This window comes from Varroa jacobsoni, unplaced genomic scaffold (genome assembly GCF_002532875.2).
Source record: "Varroa jacobsoni isolate VJ856 unplaced genomic scaffold, vjacob_1.0 scaffold_805, whole genome shotgun sequence".
NCBI classification, from domain to species: Eukaryota; Metazoa; Arthropoda; class Arachnida; order Mesostigmata; family Varroidae; genus Varroa; species Varroa jacobsoni.
Window position 1 is genome coordinate 97,626 of NW_019213707.1, and position 11,901 is coordinate 109,526.

The 11,901-nt window shown below is 40.7% G+C and overlaps 1 protein-coding gene across 1 annotated transcript; it reads left to right on the forward strand.

Annotated features, from left to right (window-relative positions):
* Positions 1-1,899: 1,899 nt before the first annotated feature.
* On the forward strand, positions 1,900-3,799 carry LOC147753015 (uncharacterized). The gene has a single exon (XM_086969882.1). The coding sequence runs from the start codon at positions 2,591-2,593 to the stop codon at positions 3,626-3,628; it is 1,038 nt and encodes a 345-aa protein (XP_086826008.1). The 5' UTR covers positions 1,900-2,590; the 3' UTR covers positions 3,629-3,799.
* Positions 3,800-11,901: the final 8,102 nt, after the last annotated feature.

An 11,901-nucleotide genomic window follows, 5' to 3' on the forward strand; every position in this document is an offset into this window, starting at 1 on the left:
CATCACCAAGACAACAGTGCTTACCGATAATAAAGTCCTTAGAACAACCCTGATCATAGTCAGCGAGGCGCGTGCATTTGTGCCTCTGTTTATCTTTTTACTACTACACCTTTAAAGCACGTCAGACATTTCTTAATGCTATCTATATCATTTCAGGCTATCTAGCAGTTTCTACTAATTTGAATCTATAACGAACACGAGGAAACACCTCTTAGATGCGTTTTTATTAACAAATGTTGCTCTCAGTTAGATACATCGGACCGACTCACTGGTTCTACTCGACGAGCCTTTAGCATTCACTTAATTTGGCGGTCGACATTTACCGCTTCTATATACTGCCCAGCCTGTAATGACTGCAAGACCTGATGTGAGCCAGCAGACTCATAAAGCGTGATAAGGAGGTGTCCTTTGCCTAGTTACATTTATGGAAAGGCCTAGATCGTTCGAACAAATCAAAGCTAATTAAGAGCGTAATTGGTACTCCTATCTATCGACTTTGACATTTGTTAGCAGATGCTTAAAACAGTCTTGTAATGCTAAACTAATCGATTTGAATATATTATTTTTCCATTACAATGATCGTTACGCTTAATCTACTATTAATTTTCTGCTTGTGTGACAGTTTCTACGTTGGCTTTATCCTAAACACACCGCACATATCGATGCGTTATCGAAACATTAGCTCAGTTAAGCAGAAACATTAGATATACTTGAGACTGTTTCGTTGCAGGTATTCGTTGGGCGTTTGCTGCGAGATTTAGAAGGGCGCCTATGGTTTGCACAGCCGCCAGCTGTGCAACATACGCCCACAGCCCTGATTCTCAACCGCAATCTTGACACTAACGGACACCCCTCCCAGAAGCCGAAATGCATTCTTAGAGACTAAGGCTAAAAACAAAAAAAAAAGGCTAAGGGGGTCGTGTCCTCGTGGCTGAGGTGGCGTCGGTGAATAGGCCCGTCAATCGGAGGTCCTTACCCAAACATGCAAATGCCATCCTCGGCTAATATTGTTTTTCGTTTTCTGTTATTTGCGCAACAGCTGGCGGGGGTCTTGGTATTTCAGCAACGAAAGGAAGCCCGTTCCTAATGGGCTGCAGTGAAACTACAAATTAGAGCCAAACGTCCATGGCATGCTCAGTGTACAGTGATACCGTATCGTGGATATCACTGAAATACTAGAAGTGGAAAAAACCTTAAAAAAAACATGAAAAAGGTCTGAACTCGGGTCGGTGAATGGTTGGCATCCATTGTAATGATTTCACTCAAAGTCGATGCCTGAACTGTTGATTAAGAGCTAATTTATTTCGAGTCAGGTGAAGCTCCGTATGTGCCTGACCCAAATGGCAAAATCGTAGTACACTTATATCTATGTATATTTGTCAAATAAGAATGACCATCTTTAATTAAACGGCCACATTTATGCTGTGTCATATTGTGTTCCTGTCGCATGGTATACCGTAGTAAGTTGGTTTCTCACCAAAAGATACGTACAAAAAAATACATACGCAATAAAGCCTATGGACTAATAAAGTAAACAAGAATAAAGAAGAGCGCGCTTGGTTGATTCTCTTTAGCAGAGCTAACAAGGATCTAGGCTTTAGCAGGCTATTTAAATGTAAAAAAACGTTCAAATTAAGTTGTGTGCTTTTTGACAAGAGTACCGTTCTTGTGATAAACAACTGCAAATCGTATTGTGCATCAACTTAAATTCTAAGGACCAGTGGCGTCTGTTTTATAGGATTCTCTGAACTAATCGCGTGAGTCCTGTTTCAAATAGGATTCGCAAGAGATGGAAGATGCGAAACTCTAACACAAGGAAAAATGGGAACACGTTTGTTAAATCTGATTCTATGAAATGTAAAAATTTTATTAAATTTTTCAATACAATGTCTTGATAATCGTACTCTGCATACGGCATTTAGTTTTTGCAGTAGTAATATGAAACTGGAGATTCAATTGTAAAGCTTGATAATTTGTTGTAAAAAGGACAGTACTCGAACAGAATAGGCATTGTGTTTACACTAAAAACACCTTATTGTTTACACGAGAACTATAGAACAATACCGTAAGTGTTCCGTTTGTTGCTGCTGCAAGATAAACTCTCCCAGTACAAAATCGTTATTAACCCATAATCGACGTGCTTTAATTGTCGTCCTCATAGCTTAATCAATGTCCACACAGGTTCCATGCTTTGAACACGGTACACCAACACGTAAAAATTCGTCTATAATATTCCGCTACTTACTAGATTACATGCGTGATGATCATATCACAGACGATGCACGCAATATGGTCATCGTAGCATTTTGCAGGCGTCACGTACTCTGCAAACAGTTTGGCTGGCTTCAATGTATTGAACTGCCGCAGAGTCGACAGCTTGTGATTGCTTCGTAACTTTCGTGAGGAGCAAACGTAGTCAGTAGTGTCTGCTAACCCAGAAGTGCGATCCCCCTCTCGTTTATGGTACGGAGCCAAAGACGAGGGGTTCAAACTTAGCTTGAATCGTTGGGTTACGAGCGAGTAATCTAGCGGTGCTAACGAATGCCGCATTACTTGGTTTTTCTGATACGTGTAGAAACAACGTTTGATCATGCGTCCATGTAACGATCCACTAGCGAGCAAAGAGAACGCTAACGTGCGTGTAGATTTGGAACAAAAAGAGAGAACGTCGCGCCGCGGAAAGAAAAATAGAGTTGGTAGGGAAGCTTTTATGTTGCTTAAGGACAACCCTTCGATCCTAAGTGACGATGCACCGCCTAGCCGGAACACGCGCTCGAGAAGACAACGGATTTGTGAAGTAGAACTCGCGATTCGTGATAAAGCTTTTGATCAGAATACCGTAAAGGATGAGCTAACTAATGCAGATACTAGAGGTATTTATAAAACAAAGACTCGCGTGCATATTCCGATAGACGAAAATAGCAAAAGTGGTGAGGCGAAGATCAGTCTCCGTAATGCGCAGGCCGTTGTAAACACCAAACAGAATGCGAAGGCTTTTGGTCCCAAGATAGAATCGGTAAGCAAACCAGAAAATCGATGTACATATCTAGCGGAAGCACATACTGTAGCACCAGTATCTAAACTCAGTGGCGTAAAGTCTATGGATACAACTAATTGTCAGCAACATCGGCTTAATGTCAGCCCAGAACAGTTAAAACGATACGATCAGCACAGTGAGCCTCGTGTGAGACCAGGTTCCTGCATGTGCTATGAAGCCAAACTTGGGGAAGCAGATGGGCCGCTGGAGAGTACTATAGTTAGCCCTGACCGTCCATTGCTCTGGACTCTTCGCCCGATTTCACCAATCACGAAGCGGGATGGTAATTGCACTTTGGATGATAACTCGTTCACTGCCCTGTACCAGGACAAGTCACTGCAAACATCGCTTGTTGGTGTTGTTTCCGCTGCGTGCGATTCTGATTGTGACTGCGACAGCTTACGAAGACTTGTCATCACATTTGTTGTCCTTTTGATCGCTGTCCTTTCTAGTGGTTTTACTCAGATGGACCCCAGTGCGAGGATCAGATCTGCCCCTAGCCGGTGGCCCATAACGTACAATTCATTTATAGCGTCTTTGACTGCTGACGATTTTGTTGAGGAGTTCCTTGAAAACGTCGCGTTTGACTGATGTAGATGCTTTAATGTTATTTAGTAAAATGTGTTCGAACTCTCTGTCCTGTGTACGTGTACAGTGTACGTACTCCCCACGCGCACGCCGTATTGGCATGATGTATGTATATCAGCGATAGAAATCTTAAATGAGCAGCAAAATAAATATTGTAGTTTGTGTCATTGGTAACGTTGGCGTTGTTATTTATACATGTAACGCTTAGCAAGGACCCGTGTTGTGGATGATATTTCTATTACTTCTTAGTATTATATAATGTACATTTAGACCTGTATCCGTCATTCCCTACAAGCAAAAGCAAAGCCGTTAGCTCATTGGGCTAAACCGTACCATACGACTAAACCATCCACGTTATCAGATTAGCATTAATTGTCTTTTTTACCATGCTAGCCGATTTTCGCAGATTCCTTTGGTCGGTGTTGCTTTAACTGTGCCGGTCATCCAATACGTTGGGAACAAAATTATCTATTGATTTCCGATTCTACCGAAACGAAGCTCAGCCCCCGACCTGAGAGCCTTATACACCTTTCGATTTGCATAAGAAATTTGTAGATATTCCGAAAACGACCTTCGTGAACCCGTAACGTTCGGCTACGATATTAGCTGTTTCTTTATTACGCCCAAAATGAACAAAAAGCTTCAATGTAAACGTCACGAGAAGCGCTGCACTATTCTAGAAGTTGTCGTAATGCACTGACTCAACCTAAATGGTTTTTTATCAGCTAGTTAAAGCCGATACCTAAAGCTACCAACTTGGTAATCACATTGAAGTTTCTTTCATAAACTTGGTTCACCTTTCCGGTGAATCGGTGACAACGTAAAAGCATCAGGCCTGCCAGAAAATTCGAGCTGACGTTTCGTGTTTGGGTAGGGTTTTTGAACAGCTAAACGTTTTGTATTGTACGTATGTCTATCTATGAGCCTTAAATCAACTAGAGTACATCGTTTGCTCATGTTAATGAAATAGATTTCTCAAATTGTTTATCATAGAAGAAAATACACAGTATCTTAGATTGCCTTTCGACAACGCGAGCTTTGCTCACATCCGAATTGTCCAGCGTCATTTAACACATCTAGACGGCTGGGTGCTCATCACCATCATGGACAAGGTTCTGGCTGTCACGCGTTTTTTTTCCTTTTTTGTTTATTAAATCTACAATGGGGACGTTATGATAATTTTAACCATACAATATATCTGATTCTTTACAATGAGAAGAGTTCAGTGACGGTTTTTTGATAAAGTAGTGAGTACTAACGTGTAACGTTTGATTGATACATATTTAGCGATTACAGAGTACTTGAAGTTTATATTTTCGATCTCTTTACATGAGCATGATCAGTTCCCTCTAGCTCACTGTTATTAATGCACTACGATTTTGTTCAGGACACATTTATTTCCTGTCTATATTTCTGCCAAAGCATACATACGTGTTCATTGAGCATGCGATACAAAATAGATCTGCCAATCGTTATATTTCTAAATATACGCAAGATATTATTCTATAGAGATACATTGAAGTTACTGTTTCTGCTGTGTTCGATTCGTAAGCTGATAAATGGTCCCTTGAAATCGGTGCTTCATCACTAATTATTCTGTTACTGCTAGAAAAAATATTTTGTTTTTGTTTTCGTTGCGAGTTGGCTATTTTCAGCAGCGCTAACCGAAAATGCTTCACATATAAAGCATACTACTGTTAAATTTCCAAAACTGAAATAGGCCTATCATCAAAGGCGGGCTACCGGTACGTAACGATGAATATATCCGTCCTTGACGGACGTCTCGCTATGTTCTGAAAAGATCTCCACTGTTCCAGTGCTTTTAAGCTTCATGTAAGTAAATAAGGCAATTCGTACGTTATAACCACATAAATTTAACTTAGTTGGAAATTATCTTCTTTACACCAAGTAAAACTATTACTAAATAGTTCGTATGATAGACGCGCTACCAGTAGTTTTGCGTTACGATTACTGCACAAGCCTCATTAGCTTAAATAGAATTTACGCATGGACAATTCCTTACAACATTCTATTATTTAACTTGTAAGTTGAGTTTTTCAAATATCAAAGTGTTATTTGTTCACCACATTGAAGCAGCCTAAACAACAGATGCAGGGCACAGTGAGGACTAACCGAAATTCAAACCATATATGAAGGTGGTCCTGCAAACAAACCCACTCTAGCCTCCGTTCTGTAGCGTCTATCTACATACTTGTATTTTCACACAAAATTGCCAAGTAGAGCAATATAGAGATTTAAGGACTGCAAGGCTTTTAGAGGTCAATATGCATTTGGGATAGGGCACGTCTAAAAATAACAATGGAAGATTATCAACTAGGCTTCGTGACCATATAAGACCATACACTTTTGGACAGCTATGGTAGGCCACTGAAGTAATATTCAGTTGTCTTCGTGGCCCGAAGGACCATACACATCAAGACCATATATGCTAAGACATTTAACTAATCGACATAAAATCTATGCCGAATCCAGGACGAGGGATTCATAGTTAATTTTGGTTCCTATTTACTTTGAAGAGCTGTAACTTTGAAAATATAAGCGAATCTAAAGGAGATCAATAGAAATCGTGGCCCTCGCTTTCTGAGAATAGCACCCGTTGTTCGGGTGGTGCGCAGATATAGTGGCCTGTACAGCACAAGAAATCCTCATTTACGAAGACAATCCGATCCTTGCTACGCTCTCAGTCGACACTTTCCTCGAGAGATCTAAACAGATAGCAGCCCCATGAGTCCATGTGTGAACTATTTGGTTGGTGTGAAAAAGCAGGCTTCTGTTACTGATCAGTTTTACCGGATAGCCCTAGCATTATTATGCTACATGCAGTGCTGTCCTCTGTCAGGCCAACATCTCTACGCTCACTGTTAGGTACGTTCAAATGAGAAATAAACACTATATCGGCTTAAATTAAAAGAATCACATCTGACTTAACGGCACAAGTAGTCAATACTACTTATTTTTTTTTACACGACTGTATTTGAGCTCTTAATTGGAGGGAAGGATTCAGACGTTTACTTCTGTTTACCTCTAAAGCGAAGATAATTGGCTAAAGTGAGATTGACTGATTTTTCGGAAATAAGGTAAGTTCTTCGTTGGGAACTTTTTCGTCGGCGTTCCTGCGGACGTAATTTTATCGCTAGTCCCTGCATTAAACACTAAGCGATGTACTGGTCAACAAACAGCTTAAATATTGAAACTTAAAGCAAAATTGTCAAACAAATAAACACACAGTTACACCTGAACATATAATTATAAACAAGTTAATGTAAAAGTGATAGTTGATAAAACAGCATGCACAGAATATTTTTTAACAGTAGTCCGGATTAAATTACGAAAATGTCTACAATCGGATTTTCTCAGATAACATTTTTTCCTGAATTGTGATAGTGAAGACGACGTAACCATTTGCATACGATTGCCTGTAAGCAAAGTCGGAGAGTGCCGCTTTTGATGGCTAGTTGGATACGAGAATTCCTTCATTTCGCGGGAATTCAGCTTGCCTAAATATGTTCATAGGGAACCAATCAGATAAGTCGCCCTAGGTTCGTCTCTGATAAATTGTACTTAGTTTTTTTCTACCTCCTCGAATATGCGCTAGCGATCGGCACCCCTGTCACAGTGTTAGATAAAATTTGAAATACAGAATTTAGTTGGAGTTGGTAAACGGCCCGGACATAAACAGCGTTTAAAACATGGTATACTTTGCGCAATCCATACGGTAAGCTTACCAAGCGGATGCCTGAAGTTGTTCCTTTAATGTAACGGCCGTAATTAAAAATGTAATATATAACAACAAGTAGTGATCGGCGTTAAGAAGACTCATAAGAATATCCATAAGATATGAGCTTCTCGTTGCAGCCAATTAAAAAAGACAATTAACCCCTATTTAATGCTACTTATGACGCGTGTCTATGCATTTGTTTATTATTGTCTCGCGCTTAGCATTAGATACGAACCAAGTAAATTTAATCATAACCTAAATGTATTGATTTATTTATTGACGGTGATAACGTTATTTTCATATTAAATAATTGTTAAAAACAAAGTGCTCAACGCAAGGTACCATATCGACCTTCATCGTTCTCAGTGCTTACAAGGCCTAAAGATAAGGCTTTAGCTATATTAGGCAAGTCATCAAAACAACGGATTACTGCTTTAAGTATATTTTTAGATTATTGGCCTTTCTACGCGGACCTTCAAACGGACCTGATATTATTGTGAATAAGGAACACTTCTACAAGTCTTTTCGAATTTGCCAGGAATGTAAACATTGTTTACATCGCTTATACGTTGTTTTTTAAGTTAGAATTTGTCTGCAAGAGAGTATGCGTTAGCTTCATTAGTATGCAATGCCTTAATTAATCATGGGTACTGAAGATATTATGAGCAAATTGCATTGCAATATATATTGCAGTAGCATCGTGCATCTCGCTCACTCATATCTAAGCTAAGCTTGTTCATGCGCAATACATCACTTTGAGCATTCTTGTTATTAAGTCCCTTTTTTGTATGTTCATAGAAGAAATATCAGGGTTCGTCCTTCCGGCTTGCTAATCATCGCGACGTTGGCATTCGTCTTCACGATGACAAATTTTTCGACATGCGGCTTTCACGGTCGACAAGAAGACTGGCCAAATGTGGGAAGCAAGGGTCTGCATTTGAGGGAATCCGCATCGCTTGCCTTTGCACTCACACTTTGGACTCACGCTAAAATAAATACACACTCGCAGTGATGATATGCAGCGGCTGTTACCAAATAGGAAATATTTCTTAGTGCAAGGTAGCAATATCTGGCGTGGCAAGCGAAGGTCGGCCTACGGTTCTTCGGATGAGCGGGTGTTGATGTTAAAGATGGATTGAGTTTTTTCGTATGACCATGCTTAGAATGAATCATTGGTAAACCATCGGGTAAATACTGGTTAGACGCAAATATGACATCAAATTGAAATTTCTTCAGATGTTGCCGAGAAAATATTGGGCGCAATGTAGAACCGTAGATCCAGTGAATGTTGCAGTTACAAACTAAAATTAGGAATTGCGAAATGCTGCTTTCCGGAAAGTTCTATAGAGAACAATGGTCATTTAGCTTGAAAGCGGAACACCAGTCGTAGGCCCAATCGGACCTACACGTAGTCCCAGGAAGTTTTTTCCGCTTTACTCCTTCTCTAACAGGATAGAACGGTGTTTATAACTGGCAGACTTTATCTATGGAGGTAAGCATAACACAGTTTAGAGCGCGATAGGGATAGGAGGTGCTGGGAAACGACCACAAAACACCTTCGTCTCATTTCCTCGATCTTTCTGTCAGCCTTCTACTGATTTTTTAACTTGGGCATCCGCCTGCATCTGACAGAATGAAACCCTCTCTTACTATTCAATGGCACCGCAAAACGAAGACGAGGCGTTAAACGGCAAACCGTTTTTACCCATTTTTTCTTTAATAATAAAAAGGAGCGCACTAAAGCGAATGGGTCACTTACCTCTGATGGAAGACGCGTAAGGACTAAGGAGGAAAAATGCAACCAAATGTACAGATGAACCAAGAGCACCCAGTGAAATAGCCCCAATCCCATATCCAATGACGCTTGCCAGTTCTCGTCACCGACAGGCTACGTGTACGTCCGTGATTGTCTCACGAAACTGACCCCGAGAGAATATTGACAGTATCTTTCTGCCAGTATATTGCGAAGCATATGCAGTTTCGTACCCTGAAATGACGATATTTTCCTATCGATATATTTATGACATCGGGGCGTTCGCTAATAAACGAATAAATAAAACGATGTGAAGAGTAGTCTTCTTTTGTGGCGGTTGCAATTTGCACGGTAACTCGCTCACACTACTGCCAATTTGACCAAGGTATGACAGGCAATTTATAGATTGCCTGTTCCTTTGAGCTCAATCTACAATCAGCTGTACATATACATTAAATCCAGACTATCTAGCCGATAGCGCAGCAGCAGGCGCAATTCGTATCTGTGGAATAAGTACGTATTCAACATATGGAGCGGTTTTACTGAACTTTAGTAAACTTGGCCTCTTCCTCCAATGGTGCAGGCATCGTATGACCAAAAGACCTATTTGTTAGTGGGCGGCACGCACTTTGTTTCGTCCAGTGCATATCCTAGCATGCATTTCCATCGAAACGGTCACAGACAAGGACGTGGATGGCTGTCAAGGACTATCGGGTGTGGTTTGTCTACGTTAAAATTTGGCTTGTTAGGGTAACTTTGGTACTTCCGCTCCAGGACAGAGCGTCGAGCGGTCTGCAACTTGCATTTTACTTCCGGCAGTCTAGGGTCTTTATTCCGCGTACAGATAGGAATAGAAAGAGAGGATAACTATGCTGCTGTTACATGCAGCGTAGATGGATTGAGCGGCAGCAGTCGGCAGTGAAGGCTGAATTCTGTCAAGACCGAAGCCTGTGCGATTACAGCCCCACCGAACTGATGGCCAAAACTTGTCATTGAAGAACCATGGAGGTCGACGTGAAGGTTTTTGGTCTGACTATTGTTTAAGACGGTGAGTGAAAGCAAGCGCCCATCCTTAACTTAATGCACAAAGCAGGGTATGGTCCTGCTCAAGACTACGTAAGTTGTAACACAATTGTCGTTCAATTATTTTCTTCGTTTAAAATTTAAAAAAAAAGTGTCAACGAGGGAACGAAGTGTGCCACATTAGGCTAGAGATTAGCCTAAGAGTTCAATAAGTTTTCAACTTATTAAATACATTATGAAATAAATTTAATTTTAGAACTTAGCTGGTCAGTGGACATCAACTTGTTGTATGGACAAATTGTCCGACTGTGCGTGCGATCCGGCTGAGTTTGATTCGTTTTATGAGACGCAGAGTAATTGTAAATAAAGTTACGCACAAATCGCTCTCTTGACTATGAAAGCGTGACTCGTAGCCACTGGCTGCATTGACAACGCTGGCTACCGACGGGAAAGTACGGCTATTGATTTTAACCTAAATTTTTAAAACTGTTCCTTACCCAATCACCTTTTAGACAACGCAGTTTACCGCCACTTGAGCAAACCTCAAACTCCTAACCGAGAAAGCAAACATTACGTTATCCTGAAGTTGTCTGATTTGAAATTCTGAGATAGTGTATTCTGTCGATGTTAAATACCTAGTCCTCGAATGAGTGACCTACATAAGCCTGTTTTGCATGATCAGAACAGTGCATTTGGTAAGGCAAAGTAGGCACCGTTGTGCGCCTTTTAGCACTTGTCCATTACTACTGCAATGCACTTTTTGAGCTCCGTAATATACGGAGCTATTATGGTAACACGGTCGCCAACAAGCTCAAATTTTTCATTCTTCAAGAAGGCGTATTTTTCATATCAAGCATCAATTGACAATCGCTTGTTTTCTACTGTATCATATCCAGGCTTCCTTTATCTATCTACTTTAGTTCTAAGTTAGCACTTAGTATGAGCGCACGCATGGACATACTCTAAGAAATCACGCAAGTTACAAGTGAATTGAGAAGTGGGTGAATATATTATTTAAATTGTTCTTACTGACAAAAAACAGAGATATGGTGGGCTTTTAGTGTGGTGCTCTTAAAAAGAATAAGAAATGTGGCAATTCCAGGATCTTTTACAATAGCTTAGTCACATAACTTAAGCGGGACACAAATGGTGCCAGCCGATGTGTTCAACTAATAGAGCAAACAAAAGATGCCGTGTTCAAACTATATCAGTCACTGCTGTATCCTAGTGTGCCAAAACTCTACGAAACCCATTTGTTATGTAGCGCAATATGTCTGCGTACAATGATCATATGGCGCCGTTATATCGTGGGGCAGTGGGGACAAGTGAGCTTGACCAAATGCCCACTTCTTGGTAACGGTAACAGAGAACGAGTCGTACGCTTTCTGCCACCGTTCGGAGAGGGAACTCGAAAAAAAAATGCAACGCAGAGAAACGCTACGTTCTTTTTCTTTAATTAGAATATTCATTTCTTGCAGAATACAATAGCCATCGAAGCATCCGACGCAGAAAACGGCACTGCTAAGGAGGTTAGGTTAATCAACTATCGTTACTTAAGGGATTGCCCGCATGACGTCTTTCAGTCACACACACACACACAACCCTTAGTTATATGCGACATGAAAGCGTACGAAGGGGTATGCTTTCGTATCTGATACGTATGTTACGTTTAGCATCGTACGCACGATACGCGATTCGTGCGTAATAACAATTGATCTTGACAAAGCCTAAATCGAGCCTAGTATTAGGGACGTTCGCTTA